A 19,000-nucleotide genomic window follows, 5' to 3' on the forward strand; every position below is an offset into this window, starting at 1 on the left:
GTTAGTTTTTCTTTAAGAAGCCCTCCTGTTCTCCACTCATTACTTGTATTAACTGCACCTGTTTGAACTCGTTACCTGTATAAAAGACACCTGTCCACACACTCAATCAAACAGACTCCAACCTCTCCACGATGGCCAAGACCAGAGAGCTATGTAAGGACATCAGGGTTAAAATTGTAGACCTGAACAAGGCTGGGATGGGCTACAGGACAATAGGCAAGCAGCTTGGTGAGAAGGCAACAACTGTTGGCGCAATTATTAGAAAATGGAAGAAGTTCAAGATGACGGTCAATCACCCTCGGTCTGGGGCTCCATGCAAGATCTCACCTCGTGGGGCATCAATGATCATGAGGAAGGTGAGGGATCAGCCCAGAACTACACGGCAGGATCTGGTCAATGACCTGAAGAGAGCTGGGACCACAGTCTCAAAGAAAACCATTAGTAACACACTACGCCGTCATGGATTAAAATCCTGCTGCACACGCAAGGTCCCCCTGCTCAAGCCAGCACATGTCCAGGCCCGTCTGAAGTTTGCCAATAACCACCTGGATGATCCTGAGGAATGGGAGAAGGTCATGTGGTCTGATGAGACAAAAATAGAGCTTTTTGGTCTAAACACCACTCGCCGTGTTTGGAGGAAGAAGGATGTGTATAACCCCAAGAACACCAACCCAACCGTGAAGCATGGAGGTGGAAACATCATTCTTTGGGGATGCTTTTCTGCAAAGGGGACAGGATGACTGCACCTTATTGAGGGGAGGATGGGTGGGGCCATGTTTCGCGAGATCTTGGCCAACAACCTCCTTCCCTCAGTAAGAGCATTGAAGATGCTGTATAATGTGGTGTGGGAAGTCATGTTCAAAGTCTAGAGTTTCATAAAAACCTGATGATCTAATAACTAACACACGTATATAATTTATATCGTTTACACATGTAGGATTTTCATTTGAGCCAGTTTGCTACATCAGCAACAGGAAATGTGAATTATTATGTGGATAATAATGAATGACATTTTTTTGTAGGGGTTGATACATTTTACATTAGGGCAAATCAAGTCTGAAATTTTGAAGTGGAAATGTAAAAACACCGAAGCCTTTTTTAAACCTTATACACTACATGTTTGCATTTCCGACTGTGCAGGAACATTCTCATCAAATGAAGATCCTATATCTGTATGATACTGATATGTATTATAGCCTATTAATAATTGTACAAATGTCATTAAATACATTTGACTCTTTTTCCCCGTTTGTTGAAAATGTATATATTGAAGTGCAAAATAAAACCGAAGTGGGAGATTAAATGTAACTGTTCACATTAAAAACATGTGTAGTCAACCACGAACCTCAGGTAACAAGGCAAACAATTTGTTGTGTATGGCAACCGAGATGCACAGACAACGCCAGGCTAAACTATGTGAAGCGTTACAGATTGCACAATAGAAATGGAAATTCCAATTGAGTCCGACATACAGTGTTTACCGTAAATGCAGTCTCCGCTAACACCGGAAAATTGGCTTTAAATTTCTATCACGCTGTAAGGCTAAACTTTTGCGATACAGATTTAATAGAGCCCTTAGACTGTCTGTCTGTCTGTCTGTCGGTCTGTCCGATGCTTCTGTCTGTCCTTCGGTCTTGGTGAGTTTGATTCTACGTACTCAATAGTGTCCCATGCTCTGCCCCATCCTTTTGAGTCAACACACGATGTAAGGCTTACAATGTCAGTCTGTTTTCTTTCACCTCTGTTTTCTTTCACCACTGTTTCCAAATGCTTCTCTGGCGAATGTGTAACGGAGGGAATTCGGTGTACCACTGTCGCATGAAGAGTAACCCTGCCTGAGACCTGAAGACTTCGATAGCTCACCATCACAAACATTGGGGGCGGTAATGTCCATCTCCCCCCTGGAGTTGGTAAATACTGCAAACCGAGCAGCTGTGCGCCTATTTGTTCAGCCCCCTGTCCGCCACCCTCTCACAGACCCGCCTCCCCGCGAGCTACTGTATACTGCAGGCTAAGCCGCAGCAGGGTTCCGCTCTGTCGGGCAGCGAGGAGGAGTCCATCAGTCGGACGATTTCAGTGAAAAGCTCGTCCACCATGGTCTTGCTCTTCGCCGAGGTCTCCAGGAAGGGACAGCCCCAGTCCTCGGCCAAAGCCTGGCCCTCTCCACAAGACACCTCCCTCTCTCCCTCCTGGTCCACCTTATTCCCCACAAGGATCACCGGCACACTCTCATACCTAGGAAGGAGGGAGAGAGAGAGAAAGAGAGATGGGGGAGATACAGTATATCTGTATGCATCTCTGTATTTATTAAAGCAATGTACAGAATAGAGATACAGAATAGAGAGCAAGAGATACAGTGCATTCGGGAAAGTATTCAGACCCCTTGACATTTTCCACATTTTGTTACTTTACAGCCTTATTCTAATATGGATTAAATTGTTTGTTTTCCTCATCAATCGACACACAATACCCCATAAAGACAAAGCAAAAAACAGGTTTGAATTCTTGTTCAAATTTCTAACAAATACATTGAAATATCACATTTACAGAAGTATTCAGACCCTTTACTCAGTACTTTGTTGAAGAACCTGGCAGTGATCACAGCCTTGAGTCGTCTTGGGTATGTGCTGTTGTAACAGAGTAGGTTCTGTCCCTGTCCCTCACTGGGCACAAACCAGTTACATTCTGCACAACAATACTTTGATTCCATATCAGCTATTATGTACAGATCTAGGATCAGCTTCCGCTCCCCCAAACCTAACCTTAACCATTAGTGGGGGAAATGCAAAACTGACCCAAGTTCAGCAACTTCACTCTACACCACATCAGCTGTCATAAACCAATAACTCACTTAAATTTCAGTAGGCATTTATTTTGGGGAGTTTCTCCCATTCTTCTCTGCAGATCCTCTCAAGCACTGTCAGGTAGGATGAGGAGCGTTGCTATACAGCTATTTTAGGACTCTCCTGAGATGTTCGATCGGGTTCAAGTCTGGGCTCTGGCTGGGCTACTCAAAGACTTGTCCAGAAGCTTCTCCTGAGTTGTCTTGGCTGTGTGCTTAGGGTCATTGTCCTGTTGGAAGGTGAACTTTCGACCCAGTCTGAGGTTCTGAGCACTCGGAGCAGGTTTTCATCAAGGATCTCTGTACTTTGCTCCGTTCACCTTTCCCTTGATCCTGACTAGTCTCCTGGTCCCTGCCTCTGAAAAACATCCCCACAGCATGATGCTGCCACCACCATGCTTCACCGTAGGGACGGTGCCAGGTTCTCTCCAGACGTAACGCTTGGCATTCAGGCCAAATAGTTCAATCTTGATTTCATCAGACCAGATAATCTTGTTTCTCATGGTCTGTGAGTCTTTAGGTGGCTTTTGGTAAACTCCAAGCGGGCTGTCATGTGCCTTTTAATGAGTGGCTTCCGTTTGGCCACTCTACCATAAAGGCCTGATTGGTGGAATGCTGCAGAGATGGTTGTCCTTCTGGGAGGTTCTCCCATCTCCACAGAGGAACTCTAGAGCTATGTCAGAGTGACCATCGGGTTCTTGGTCAACTATACGACCAAGGCCCTTCTCCACCGATTGCTCAGTTTGGCCAGGTGGCCAGCTCTAGGAAGAGTTTTGGTGGTTCAAAACTGATTCCGTTTAAAAATGATGGAGGCCAATGTGTTCTTGGGAACATTCAATGCTGCTGACATTTTTTGGTACCCTTCCCCAGATCTGTGCCTCGACACAATCCTGTCTCTGAGCTCTACCGACAATTCCTTCGACATCATGGCTTGGTATTTCAACAGGACAATGACCCAACACACCTCCAAGCTGTGTAAGGGCTATTTGACCAAGGAGAGTGAGGGAGTGCTGCATCAGATGACCTGGCCTCCACAATCATCTGACCTCAACCCGAAATAAGATGGTTTGGGATGAGTCGGACCGCAGAGTGAAGGAAAAGCAGCCAACAGCATATGTGGGAACTCCTTCAAGACTGTTGAAAAAGCATTTTAGGTGAAGCTGGTTGAGAGAATGCCAAGAGTCCGCAAAGCTGTCATTAAGGCAAAGGGTGGCTACTTTGAAGAATGTCAAATATAAACATTTGTTTAACACTTTTTTGGTTACTACATGGTTCCATATGTGTTATTTAATGGTTTTGATGTCTTCACTATTGTTGTACAATATAGAAATAGTACAATTAAAGAAAAACCCTTGAATGAGTTGGTTTGTCCAAACTTTTGACTGTTACTGTAGGTTCCTCTCTACCTTCCAGCTGTGCCAGTCCATAAACAATAAAAATACCCCAAAATGTATTTATTATTATTATAGCACTCATAATGGCTTGATTTTGGCAGTTCTCTTCCAGGCCTCCTCTGGCCTTGTAGGGGATCCTGCCATTATCACTAATGTCACATTGCTCTGGCCTCTAGCCTCTCTTCTGAACAATACTGATCCAGTGACAGATTCCCATTGCCTTGGGCACTGCTGCTATGACAGTGATTCTCCAGAGTCCTAGGCCATTTCCATGACTCCATGGGCAGCAGGTAGCCTAGCGGGTTAAGAGTGTTGGGCCAGTAACTGAAAATATTGCTGGTTTCAGTACCCAAGCCGAAGAGGTGAACAATCTGTCAATTTTCCCTTGAGCAAAGCCCTAATTTCTCTGGATAAGAGTGTCTGCTAAATGACTAAAATGTAAGAAAAAAAAGACTTGCGGGGCGGTATGCAAATTGAGTGGGTCTAGGGTGTCAGGTAAGGTGCAGGTTATATGATCCTTAACTAGCCTCTCAAAGCACTTCATGATGACAGAAGTGAGACCTACAGGGCAATAGTCATTTAGTTCAGTTACCTTTGCTTTCTTGGGACAGGAACAATGGTGGACATCTTGAAGCAATTGGTGACAGCAGACTGGGATAGGGAGAGATTGAATATGTCCGTAAACACTCCTGCAGCCTTCCCGAGGGTTAAAATGCTTTAATCTCTTACTTAGGTCGGCCACGGAGAATGAGAGCCCACAGTCCTTGGGAGCGTGCCGCGTTGGTGGCACTGTGTTACCATCCAAGCGGGCGTTTAAATGTGATGTTTTCCACACTTTGGGTTTCTTGCAGTGCAGATTTGATTGAATTCCAAGTCCAAGTTTAATAACCCAGAAACAGTGCAATGACAAAGCAAAAACATGTCTTTAGCCTATTTGCAAAAGTATCTCTTGTACATACACTACCGTTCACAAGTTTGGGGTCACTTAGAAATGTCCTTGTTTTTTAAAGAAAAGCACATTTTTTGTCTTTTAAAATTACATCAAATTGATCAGAATTACAGTGTAGACATTGTTAATGTTGCAAATGACTATTGTCGCTGGAAAATTAATGGAATATCTACATAAGTGTACAAAGGCCCATTATTTTTTGTCCTTTAAAATTACATCAAATTGATCAGAATTACAGTGTAGACATTGTTAATGTTGCAAATGACTATTGTCGCTGGAAAATTAATGGAAAATCTACATAAGTGTACAAAGGCCCATTATCAGCAACCATCACTCCTGTGTTCCAATGGCACGTTGTGTTAGCTAATCCAAGTTTATCATTTTAAAAGGCTAATTGATCATTAGAAAACATTTTGCAATTATGTTAAAGTAAATACTGATGAAGCAATCCTTTTTTTTCAATTTACACATACTTGGGAAGGTCCCCGACAGCGCCCCGTACTACTGTGTGTTGTCCAGTCACGTGCGTTATTTAAATCACTTCACGAAACTCAGCCAATCAAAGCGAATGTTTACAATGCATGTTTGGAGACTGATGTTGTCAGAGAGAGACAGCGAGAGATGCAAAAGCGGAAGCGCGAGGAGAACTTATACAATGGCTTGCGCAAAAGTCAGGAAAGTCTATACAGAAAATCAAGCTTTCAAAGAGGAGTGGACTGACAAATATGCCTTTATCAGACAGAGTATGTTCAGAGACCGTGGCGCTAATAAAAAAGAGCCAACATGAAGAGCCACTACGAAAACAAAGCACAGATATTTTGAGCAAACATATCCACAGCAGTCTGAGGTGAGGGCACGCAAAAATAAACAAACTCAAAGCCCAGTATGATCAGTCCACCAGAGTCCTCTCCCATGCCTTCACTGCCCAACAACGTGCAAACGAATGTTCACAAAAAAAAATAGCTTGGATTTTGGGTCAACACCAAAAGTCATTTATTGACGGGAGAGTGGTGAACGAGTGTGTGAAAGCTGTTGCCGAAACTTTACTTGACGGTAAACAAAAAAGGCGAGCTGTGTGAGAAGATCAAGCAAATCCCAATGCCATGTACAAAGAGTGAAATACTAAAACAGGATGTATTAACACAGCGTGATGAAGCTATTCGGAGTGCACCATGCATAGCACTAGCTCTTGATGAATCTACTGAGGTGAGTGATAAGGCCCGGCTTCTGGTGTGTGTTAGATTTTACCACACAGAGAAAGAAGGAATTCTGTGAAGACCTGCTAGGTGTAACACCACTCGAGACGCATACAAGAGGAAAAAGACATACATGGCCATAAAGGAAATGCTGAGAAATTGGGGGATAGATCTAAAAACAAGTGGTCTCTATCACCTCAGACGGGGCCCCTGCCATGGCAGGAAGAGAGAGAGGAGCTGTGGCACGGCTGAACGAGGACAACCCTGATCTCACAGCCCACCACCGCGTCATTCATCAGTCCGTCCCGTGCGCCCATCTGTCAGAAGGGTATGCTGAAGTGATGAATACAATGACGAAACTCATCCACTTCCTCAGGGCATCCTCATCTCATCAACATCGCCTGCTGAATTCCTGAAAGACGTGCAGCCGTAGGCAAATGGCCTACGGCTGCACAACAACAACGTAAGATGGCTTAGTAAAGGCAGGGTGTTGGAACACTTTTGGTCCATTTGAAAGGAAATGACAGCTTTCCTAGTACAGCTCAGGAGTCAGAAGGCAACACAGTTTTCACTTTTTTTGCAAGACGAGAGCAAAATGGATAATGTTGCTTTTTTTTTAAACATCACATCACACCTTAACGAGCTCAACGTGAACCTACAGGGCAAGAACAATTCCGTTTGTGATTTGATGACATCTGTCCGCTCCTTCCAGAGGAAACTGGAAGTGTTCAAGGAGACTGTACACACTTCCCAAAAGTGCAGGAACAGATTCAGGGTGAGAGAGATGTTCCTCCTCATGCTGACTTCATAGATAAGCTGATTGGAAACGTTGGAAATAATCGCATTGACAGCTTCAGCCTTGGACAGCAGCTCCTTCTTCTAATTGAGAATCCATTCCTCGTCACAGACGTCAGGGGACTTTTCAAAGGAGGTGACACAGACCTTCAAGTGGGCACGTGCTGGATCTCTACAGATGGAACCGATTAATCTGCAAGCAAATGTTGCACTAAGGGAGCACTTTCAACTAACTGATCATGACGCTTTCTGGCTGCAGGCTGCAGGCTGTGTCTGAGACTGTTTTCCCTGGTCTAACCAAAGACACAACAAGAAAACCGCTGTGTTTTTTGAAAAGGCATTTCCATTCTTTGTTTCGCCTGAAGGAGCGTCAGCCTGCTCCCTTATCCAGCACACCGACACCAGCTTCCTAAAGCACAGTGCAATTACACTAATGACTGCGGAGCATGCGCCCTCTCCAGCACGATGCCCCCCCCCCCCCAAGCCTTGAGCTGCTGTTGTTTCATTGTTTCATTGCACCTTTAATTAATGACAAATAAGTACAACCTGGGATATTTGCATGCAATGTTTTTTTTGCAGGCAAGACATTTGCAGGAAATGTTTGGTCATTCAAATTAAATGGGGCAGTGCATTGTAATACATGCTTTTTCTGTGTTTTATATATATACTGTATATATATTTCCACACTATGATGTTGGACTAATTCTGTGAAACTGTAACAATGATGATAATACCTTTTTTAGTGTAAGAGCTGTTTAAAAGGCTGCCTGAAATGTCTGCTTGTTTTGCATGGATGCAGTTTTGGCTTGCCTGGCAACATCAAGTTAATAGATCGATAACAAATTAGAGTTGAACCTTTCTGCCAATAACAGCTAGTTTTCAGGTTACATATCCCTCCCATTAGGCTCCTCCCAATTAGGTCACTCACTCAGACCTATCCCAGACAGTCCTAGCATAATTCTTGCTTAAATTGCTTTTTACTACGAAGCTATTTTTGTTTATTTTTTATCATTTCAATTGAAAACCATTTTTTTTTACCCAGAAATGGTTTGAGATTATTGAGATAGAAATGGTTGCATTGGATCTTTAATGATATATATCCCCATTGAGTCTTGAAGAAAATAACTGCAGTCGGGATGAAACACAAATACCAGATTGTGGCTTTCCCAATCCTGTAGCCTTATGGTGGCTAAGCTAACATACAGTACTTAGATAGATGTTCCTTTGGCGTACTGAGGGAGAGCTAGGGAAAATAATAACAAAATGGATGTGGAGTCCCAAGAGATGCTGTGATGACGGGCTTCCCACACTGTGCTGCTGCGGCTGGGTTGTGTGCTTATAAACCTATATTTATAAGCTTATAAACTTACAAAAACTTAACACAACACAACAAAAGGCCACATATAGTTTTTGACAACAAAAATAAATAGGGCAAATCAGTGAATTCAACATGAACCATAACAGTAACTTGAACTAAATAATGTTCCTTCCTGGAACTTTAAAGCTATATGGCAAACCAGGGAATGAGGCCTAAGAAATGGGTCTACATGGTCAAAAACAGGCTATTCGTGATACTTTTCAAATTGAGTCCCAGTACTTCTAAAACATAGCTACAAGTGCTGGTTTGTATTCCATTTCATAGCCTATGTTTATGTTCTCTAAATCATGCTGAGCAACACCCATTTTTGTGTCTTTTTAGAAACAATGTATCCAGATAGATTTACAGTGTTGAGTGCATACATTTTCATTCTGGTCCCCCATGGGAATCGAACCCACAACCCTGGTGTTGCAAGCTCCATGCTTTACCAACTGAGCCATGCAGGACAATGTGGGTACAAAACATTTTGTTACGGTGTGCCTAATGAACACCACCACCACGGTGAGCCAGGACGTGGGTTAAACGTCAGAACTTCAGTCACACATCCCTCCTTAGAAGTGTAGTTTGAGACCACACCCCATGGCACAAATGAGTACACTTAACAGCCTGTGTTGTTCCTCTCTTGCTATTAAACACAGCATCAGTGCAGCGTGAAATCCATCTGAAAGTGCTTTGAAAACACAGCTTCTAGGTCGATCGCCTCATTATCCTTCACATTCATGCGAGGAAAACGTTAAGATCAAGTTGGAGCACACCCAGGTTGGATTTCCGAAACAACAATATACACAATACAGTAATTTATTTGGTTATTTTGTGGGGTGCTGCAGCAAGAGTTGAAGGTACACACACACACACACACACACACACACACACACACACACACACACACACAGAGCCCAAATTACCTCACTCTTGGATCCCCCTAGTTCTGAGGATTCCGCTGCTAGGAGTCAAACGTGGCTTTAGGTTATGTGCCTTCTCACTAATGGAGACCTGATGTTTCTTTGGCTTCCAAATCACACACAATCCCGAGTTGTGGTGAGTGAGGATATAGTGCACTTCTGCTCGCTGGCTCAGCAATAATGGGTTTTGCGAGGCAGTAAAAGTACTGTAAAGCCACTTTCTGGAGTTAGCTAATGGGAGTAGAGTGAAGTTTCCCCTAGATGCTGATCTTGGTTCAGTTTAGCATTTTCCCCACTAATGGTTAAGGTTAGGTCTGTGGGAGGGGAAGCTGATCTTAGATCTGTATCCAGGGGACATTTTACCATGGAGGAGTACTATGCATCTTAGTAATGACAGGCTGGAAAATAGAAGCTAAACCAAGCAAAACCAACCCGAGCTATACTGGGATGGCCAGTAAAGTATGGTTCGCTTTGGGTCGGCCCTATAGTGTGAAACAGGCATCTGATTTGCATTTGCCACTTCATCGTCTCACTTGTTCCAACTAACAGAGTGAAACTTTGAGTAGGGGACTTTAGTTTCTCTTGACCATGTGATCTGAGCAGGACAAGTTATTGCCAATACCTAGGACCTAGAGTTTTTCCTGGGCTTTTCTCTAAACCATCATGTCTAACATCTCTGGTTACAAAGATACAGTACTTCCTAAATGAGTTGCCAGGGAGGAGGGAAACTGCTACTCTGGACCAGTATGGTATTCTGGACCAGCATTGGTATGGAGATGACCAACAGAGCCTTCAGAAAGTATTCACACCCTTTGACTTTTTCCACACTTTGTTGTGTTACAGGCTGAATTTTACATTTAGATTTTGTGTCACTGTTCTACACAGATAATATCCAATCATTTCAAAGTGAAATTTAGTTTTGAGAATTTTTTACATATTAATAAAAAATGAAAAGCTAAAATGTCTTGAGTCAATAAGTATTTAACCCCTTTGTTATGACAAGACCAAATAAGGTCAGACGTAAAGATAATCCGTTTTCCAGATGCCTCGCAAAGAAGGACACCGATTGGTAGATGGGTTTAAAAAAAGGAATAAATACAGACACTTAATATCCCTTTGAGCATGGTGAAGTTATCAATTAGGCTTTGGATGGTGTATTAAAACACCCAGTCACTACAAAGATACAGGGAAGGAAACCCCACAGGGATTTTACCATGAGGCCAATGATGATTTTAAAATGGTTACAGAGCTTAATGGCTGTGATAGTAGAAAACTGAGAATGGAACAACATCCTTGTAGTTACTCCATAATTACTAACCTAAATGACAGAGTGAAAAGAAGGAAGCCTGTTCAGAATAAACATTTTCAAAAACATGCATCCTGTTTGCAACCAGGTACTAAAGTAAAGAATGTGGCAAAGACATTTACATTTTGTCCTAAATAAAAGCGTTACATTTGGGGCAAATCCAAACACATCACTGAGTAACACTCTTCATATTTTCGAGCATGGTGATGGCTGCATCGTGGTATGGGTATGCTTGTCATAGGCAATATCCTAGAGGAAAACCTGGTTCAGTCTGCTTTCCAAAAGACACTGGGAGTTGAATTCACCTTCCAGCAGGACAATAACCTAAAACATAAATCCAAATTCTAACATGTAATGACTCAGGGGGGTGAATATTTATCTAATCAAGATATATTTGTGTTTTTGTTTTTTATTAATATTTTTTTTTTAAATAAAAACAAATCTTCCAATTTGACATTGCATCGTACTTTGTGTAGATAATTGACAGAAAAATGACATTTTAATCCATTTGAATCACACTTTGTAACACAACAAAATGTGGAAAAAGTCAAATGGTGTGAATACTTTCTGAAGGAACTGTATGTGGGACAATCTGAATGATGGCCTATGCTCTGTCCTGTTCAGGTTTCATATGGGTTATAGGACTTCTGGGCAATAGAGTACAGGTGAAGCACAGCTGGACTTTCATGACTAACACATGACCTGGATGAATCAGATAATATCTCCTCAAAGAACAGGACGATTATTTGGATTCATGTCCAAGTTAAAACTAAGCAGATGTGAGCCCAGCCCTGCTCAAGTATTATCGATCCAAAGGAATCAAAATCACACACACACCCGTGCACACGCACACACACATACTCATTTGCAATTTGTAGTGGAATAAACTAGAGTAATTACTAGACCATTAGAATTTTCTAGAATATAGACTATATTAATTGATTTCAATAGGGCCATTGGCCATGACCCTGATCGTGTTCCAAATTAACTTTCAATCTAGTGACGCAGTCAGGGAATTAATATCAAACTCAGAAATCACCTTTTAACTCTGATGATCTGATCTCTCATTGGCTTGATGTCTTGGAAACTCTGTTGGTTGACCAGACTGTAGACTAGTATGAAGCCCTGGCCGTTCTTGATGTAAAGGTCTCTCATAGAAGCAAACTGCTCTGTCCCAGCCGTGTCCAGAATCTCCAGCACCGACGGGGAGGAATCCACCTCGATCTCCTTTCGATAAAAATCTTCAATTGTCGGGTCATACTTCTCTATGAAGGTCCCGGTCACAAATTGCACGGTGAGAGCAGACTTGCCGACACCTCCACTGCCGAGGACCACGACTTTATACTCACGCATTGCCCCACTGATGATGAGGATTAGAATAATTTGTCAAAATGCCACTGCCTCCAGCCGATACCAAAGCAATTAAATAGGCTAAACTAAAGCAACAACATTTTATAGAATGTCAATTTCGTAACACAAAATAGGCTACGGCAGTTGATGGGACATTATAATAACTAATAACTTAATTACAGAAAATACCACATTAAATCATCTAAGAAAAAAAAACGTATCGTTTTGTTGGGAAAAAACTTAACGTAATGCATTGTGAGTTCGACTGTATAGGCTGATTTGCTCATCTTTTCAGGCCATGGTTTAAAAACTTGCCTCTGTTCAGCGTTCTTCAAGAATCTTTTGGAGACTCCAGGATGATTTACGCAAAGGAAATACGTAGTTTTGAAATATCTTGCAGAAAAAGTTACATTGGCATATGTAGGACATTCCGACTTTCTATCACTCTATGTCCACCACTCACGCCTGTCTGACATTATTCAGTCGCCATTCCCGCGGGTGGAGACAAAATATTTCGTCTCTCCTCGGCTTCCGTAGGCCTATTAGCAATATGTCTCCCATGAAACAATATAATGTGTCTACTCTCTCTTATGGAAAGAGTAGGCTGACAAACGAATGGAGCTCTTCATTTGTTATGTTCCACTTTAAGCCTCGCCCACATGTTATACGTCAGGTTGTACCAGATAATTAAAAATATATATATGTAGCCCCCCCAGTAGTCTGTACAATAGTGACATCTTCAGACAGAACAGAATCAAGTATCCCTATCTCAAATCAAATCAATCAAATTTTATTGGTCACAAACACGTGTTTAGCAGATGTTTTTTGCAGGTGAAACAAAATGCTTGTGTTTCTATTTCCAACAGTGCTGTAATATCTAACAAGTAATATCTCAGAATTTTACAACAATACACACAAATCTAAGTAAAGGAATGGAGTTAAGAATATATAAATATATGGATGAGCAATGTCAGAGCAGCATATACTAAGATACAGTAGAATGCAATAGAATACAGTATATACATATGGCATGAGTAATGCAAAATATGTACACATTATTAAAGTGACTAGTGTTCCATTCATTAAAGTGGCCAGTCATTTCAAGTCCATGTAAATAGGCAGCAGTCTCGAATGTGCTAGTGATGGCTATTTTAACAGTCTGATGGCCTTGAGATAGAAGCTTTGGTCCAAAGCTTTGATGAACCTGTACTGACCTCGCTTTCTGGATGATAGCGGGGTGAAGAGGCAGGGGCTCGGGGGGTTGTTGTCTTTTGATGATCTTTTTGGCCTTCCTGTGACATCGGGTGCTGCTGGTGTCCTGGAGGGCAGGTAGTTTTCCTCCGGTGATGAGTTGGCCAGACCGCACCACCCTCTGGAGAGCCCTGCGTTTGCGGGCGGTGCAGTTTCCGTACCAGGCGGTGTTTCAGCCTGACAGGTTGCTCTCAATTGTGCATCTGTAAAGGTTTGTGAGAGTGTAAGGTGCCATGCCAAATTTCTTCAGCCTCCTGAGGTTGAAGAGGTGCTATTGCGCCTTCTTCAACACACTGTCTGTGTGGGTGGACCATTTCAGTTTGTCAGTGATGTGTACGTCGAGGAACTTGAAGCTTTCCACCTTCTCCACTATGGTCCCGTCGATGTGGATAGGGGGCTGTTCCTCTGCTGTTTCCTGAAGTCCCACAATCATCTCCTCCCAGAGCCCTCACCTACTCCCTGTAGGTTGTCTCGTCATTGTTGGTAATCAAGCCTACTACTGTTGTATCGTCTGCAAACTTGATGATTGAGTTGGAGGTGTGCGTGGCCACGCAGTCATGGGTGAACAGGGAATACAGGAGGGGGCTGAGCACGCACCCTTGTGGGACCCCAGTGTTGAGGATCAGCGTAGTGGAGGTGCTGTTTCCTACCTTCACCACCTGGGGGGGAGCCGTCAGGTAGTCCTGGACCAAGTTGCATATGCCGGGGTTTAGACCCAGGGCCTTGAGCTTAATGATGAGCTTGGAGGGTATTATTGCGTTGAATGCTAAGCTATAGTCAATTAAGAGCATTCTTACATAGGTATTCCTCTTGTCCAGATGGGATAGGGCAGTGTGCAGTGCGATGGAAATTGCATCATCTGTGGATCTATTGGTATGGTAAGCAAATTGAAGTGGGTCTAGGGTGTCAGGTAAGGTAGAGGTGATATGATCCTTGACAAGTCTCTCATAGCACTTCATGATGACATAAGAGAGAGCTACAGGGTGATAATCATTTAGTTCAGTTACCTTTGCTTTCTTGGGTACAGGAACAATGGTGGACATCTTGAAGCATGTGGGGACAGCAGACTGGGATAGGGAGAGATTGAATATGTCTGTAAACACACCAGCCAGCTGGTCTGCACACACATGAGGACGCGGCTAGGGATGACGTCTGGGCCGGCGGCCTTGTGAGGGTTAACAAGCTTAAACGTCTTACTCACGTCAGCTATGGAGAAGGAGAGCCCACAGTCCTTGGTAGTGGGCCGCATTGGTGGCACTGTGTTATCCTCAAAGCGGGCAAAGAAGGTGTTTAGCTTGTCCGGAAGCAAGATGTCAGTGTCCTCAACGTGGCTGGTTTTCCTTGTGTAGTTCGTGATTGTCTGTAGACCCTGCCACATACGTCTTGTGTCTGAGCAGTTGAATTGGAACTCCACTTTGTCTCTATACTGACGTGTTGCCTGTTTGATTGCCCTATGGATGGAAAAACTACACTGCCAGATTCCCAGTCACCTTGCCATGGTTGAATGCAGTGGTTCGCACTTTCAGTTTGGCGCGAATGCTGCCATCTATCCACGGTTTCTGATTAGGGTAGGTTTTAATAGTCACAGTGGGTACAACATCTCCTATTACTTCCTGATAAACTCAGTCACCATATCAGTATTTTCATCAATGTTATTGTCAGAGGTTACCCGGAACATATCCCAGTCCGTGTGATCAAAACAATCTTGAAGTGTGGATTCAGATTGTTCAGACCAGCGTTGAACAATCCTTAGCACGGGTACTATCATGTCAGGTAGTCCTGGGGCATGGTCCTAGGGCTCAGGTCCTCCGAGAGAGAGAAAGAAAGAAGGAGAGAATTAGAGAACGCACACATAGATTCACACAGGACACCGAATAGGACAGGAGAAGTACTCCAGATATAACAAACTGACCCTAGCCCCCCGACACAAACTACTGCAGCATAAATACTGGAGGCTGAGACAGGAGATAAAACTTCGGTAGCGTTTTCCTCAGATTAGCTTTGTTAAAATCCCCAGCTACAATAAATGCGGCATCAAGATATGTGGTTTCCAGTTTGCATAAAGTCCAGTGAAGTTCTTTGAGGGACGTTGTGGTAACGGCTTGAGAGGGAATATACACGGCTGTGACTATAACCTAAGAAAGCTATCTTGGGAGGTAATATGGTCGGGATTTGATTGTGAGGTATTTTAGGTTGGATGAACAAAAGACTTGAGTTCCTGTATGTTATCACAATCACACCGTGAGTAGTTAATCATGAAATATACACCTCCGCCCTTCTTCTTCCCGGAGAGATATTTATTCCTGCCTGCGCGATGAACTGAGAACCCCACTGGCTATATGGATTCAGACAGAATGTCCCGAGAGAGCCATGTTTCCGTGAAACAGAGTATAGTACATTACAGTCCCTGATGTCTCTCTGGAAGGAAATCTGCACCCTCAGCTCGTCAACTTTATAATCCAGAGATTGAACATTAGCGAGTAATATACTTGTGTCGTGTCGTGACCATCATTAATGTGTTTGACTGTTATTTTATCAAATCAATTAACTATGTTTAATTATTACAATGATTACATTAATCATGTACCAATTAACACAGTAGTAATCTTGGGGCACCACGGGAAAAGTTTATTTAACAAGTTACTATCTCCTGACTAAACTCTAAAGTTAAATATCTCTTACATCAGTCACAGTCAATTCATTAATTCTAATTTACCTCATCTGTCACGTTCTGACCATCGTTCGTATGTGTTTTCCTTGTTTTAGTGTTGGTCAGGACGTGAGTTGGGTGGGCATTCTATGTTGTGTGTCTGGTTTGTCTATTTCTATGTTTGGCCTGATATGGTTCTCAATCAGAGGAAGGTGTTAGTCGTTGTCTCTGATTGGGAACCATATTTAGGTAGCCTGTTTTGTGTTGGGTTTTGGGGGTGATTGTTCCTGTCTCTGTGTTTGCACCAGATAGTACTGTTTACGTTTTCACTTTTCTTGTTTTGTTTAGTCTGTTCATGTATAGTCGTCTTTATTAAAAACATGAATAACCACCACGCTGAATTTTGGTCCGCCTCTCTTTCACCAGAAGAAAACCCTTACATCATCAGTCTCATTCTGAATGTCGCAAATTCTTGAATATCTGCACGAAACCTAACATAATTGATGAATCAAAGAAATACAAATTGGCTTAATAATGTATTTACTAACTAACAAAATAATCACACAGAAATACATAAGAACACACAGGATAGGTTACACATTGATTACTACATAATGCAATGAAAAGTCCCTAGTGGACTAACCCGATATGACGGCTTGTTACACAATGAAAAAGGAGGGGCATTTAAGAAAGAGCAGGAGAAGAAGAGACAAAGGACTTCACCTATCGTACATACAGTTGATTGAACAACCACTCATTCGGATTTAGAAATACAATATACATAGTTACGATTGTATGGCTTTGTCGTCTCGCTCTGTTGAAATCACTCGATGAGTGTGGAGAGTAATTAATCAGAATAAATCATTTCCTCTTTTTTTAGCCATCTTAGATATAAAACTTAATTTGTTCATTGAAAATTCTGAAAAACTCACCACAGGTTAATGAGAAGGGTGTGCTTGAAAGTATGCACATAACTCTGCAATGTAGGGTTGTATTGGAGAGAGTCTCAGTCTTAAATCATTTTCCACACACAGTCTGTGCCTGTATTTAGTTTACATGTTCGTGAGGGCCGAGAATCCACTCTCACATATGTGGTACGTGGTTGCAAAGGGCATCAGCGCGATTTGCCAAGGCAAGAAACTCTGAGCGCAGCCCTATCCAGAAATCTGGCAATGGCTTCTGATTAAATTACATTTTCACAGAACCGCTTGTTGCAATTTCGATGATGCTCTCTTGCTCAGATATCGGTAAGTGGACTGGAGGCAGGGCATGAAAGGGATAATGAATCCAGTTGTTTGTGTCATCCGTTTTGGGATAGTACCTGCGTAATTGCGCACCCAGCTCACTCAGGTGCTTTACTATATCACATTTGACATTGTCCGTAAGCCTGAGTTCATTTTCACAGAAAAAAATAATACAATGATGGAAAGACCTGTGTGCTGTCATTGTTAGTGCAGACAGAGTAGAGCTCCAACTTCTTAATCATAGCCTCAATTTTGTCCCGCACATTGAATATAGTTGAGGGGAGTCCCTGTGATCCTAGATGCAGATCATTCAGGCGAGAAAAAACATCACCCAGATCGGCCTGTCTTGCAAGCAGTCAGACAAGTGAAAATTATGATCAGTAAAGAAAACTTTAAGCTCGTCTCTCAATTCAAAACAATGTGTCAATACTTTGCCCCTTGAAAACCAGCACACTTCTGTATGTTGTAAAATGGTTGTTACATGGTCGCTGCCTGTCACGTCATCATAAAGAGGAGACCAAGGCGCAGCGTGGTAAGCGAACATAACTCTTTAATTAAAGAGAGAACACTGAACAGAACTGAACAGAACTAAACAAAACAACAAAACGAACCGTGATGCACTATGGCTAGTGCAGAAACAGGCAACTAAACATAGAATAACAACCCACAAACTATCCAAGGAATATGGCTACCTAAATATGGTCCCCAATCAGAGACAACGATAAACAGCTGCCTCTGATTGAGAACCATTCTAGGCAACCATAGACATATAAACACCTAGACTAGAAAACCCCCATAAACATACCAAAAACCACTAGAGTCTAGTATTGTATTTTTGTATTGTCTAGTGACTAGACAATACAAAAACTACACACACCACCCTTGTCACACGCTGACCTAACCAAATAATAAAGAAAACAAAGATAACTAAGGTCAGGGTGGGACACTGCCCATATCATTGCATAGTGCAGAAAATACGAGAGTTCAGGGACCTTGCTTTAACAAAGTTAACCATTTTCACTGTAGTGTCCAAAACGTCTTTCAAGCTGTCAGGCATTCCTTTTAATTAAGTCCTCCACAATAGTATGGGGCCTGCCTGTCCTAGCCACTCGGTAGCTCACAATATAAGACTCTTCTAGCCCCTTCTTATTTAATGGTATCTGTTGCTTTTATACATGTCTTACTACTTGAAAGTCACCTTAATTCTCACAAAAAAACCTTGTGTGGCTTATTTTTCAAATTGGCATGTTTTATTTCTAAATGTTTGCACGTGTTTTCATCGAGTTGTGAGACAGTACTTTTGTACATATAACACACTGTGGCTGAGGAAAGGCACTACTCCCAATATAAGTGAACCCCAAATCAATGTTGTTCTCATCATATCTGCACCTCTTTGATGGTCCCTGTCTGGTGTCCGGTGATTTCCTGGGTAAGGGGGCAGTAGCTCTTCAGATGCATCAGATTCACAACTGTCAGTGTAGAATTGCTGATGCTGGCATTGGATGTGCTCGTGGAAGCAGAACGACTTGTGTCATAAACAGGTGCTGGTAGTAGCAATACTACCAGTAGAGCTGGTCAGTGTCTCTAAGGACGCGGGCCATACTTTTTAAAAAGTGTTTATCTATTTTCGAGTTAATGTGATTGGATGTTCATTATTTGACTAGGCTACCTGTATTTGCCATTGTGTTGTTATTTCGCTGAACACTAGATGGTTTAATTTTATTTTTGCCAGTGAAACGAGGC

The 19,000-nt window shown here is 42.5% G+C and overlaps 1 protein-coding gene across 1 annotated transcript; it reads right to left on the minus strand.

Moving 5' to 3' along the window:
* Window positions 1–1,481: 1,481 nt before the first annotated feature.
* Window positions 1,482–12,735, minus strand: LOC118370128 (ras-related protein Rap-2a-like). Its single transcript, XM_035754938.2, has 2 exons — window positions 11,802–12,735; window positions 1,482–2,235 (listed from the first exon to the last, which is right to left on the minus strand). The coding sequence occupies exons 1-2, from the start codon at window positions 12,113–12,115 to the stop codon at window positions 1,995–1,997; spliced, it is 555 nt and encodes a 184-aa protein (XP_035610831.1). The 5' UTR covers window positions 12,116–12,735; the 3' UTR covers window positions 1,482–1,994.
* Between the last annotated feature and the right edge of the window lie 6,265 nt (window positions 12,736–19,000).

The sequence above is a fragment of the Oncorhynchus keta genome, chromosome 37 (genome assembly GCF_023373465.1).
Source record: "Oncorhynchus keta strain PuntledgeMale-10-30-2019 chromosome 37, Oket_V2, whole genome shotgun sequence".
In the NCBI taxonomy this organism is placed as follows: Eukaryota; Metazoa; Chordata; class Actinopteri; order Salmoniformes; family Salmonidae; genus Oncorhynchus; species Oncorhynchus keta.

Coding starts and splice junctions, on each gene's coding strand:
- LOC118370128 (XM_035754938.2), bottom strand. CDS start 12,115: ATGCGTGAGTATAAAGTCGTGGTCCTCGGCAGTGGAGGTGTCGGCAAG. Junction 2,236..11,801: donor CAGATCATCAGAGTTAAAAG/GTGATTTCTGAG, acceptor CCTCCTTCCTAG/GTATGAGAGTGTGCCGGTGA.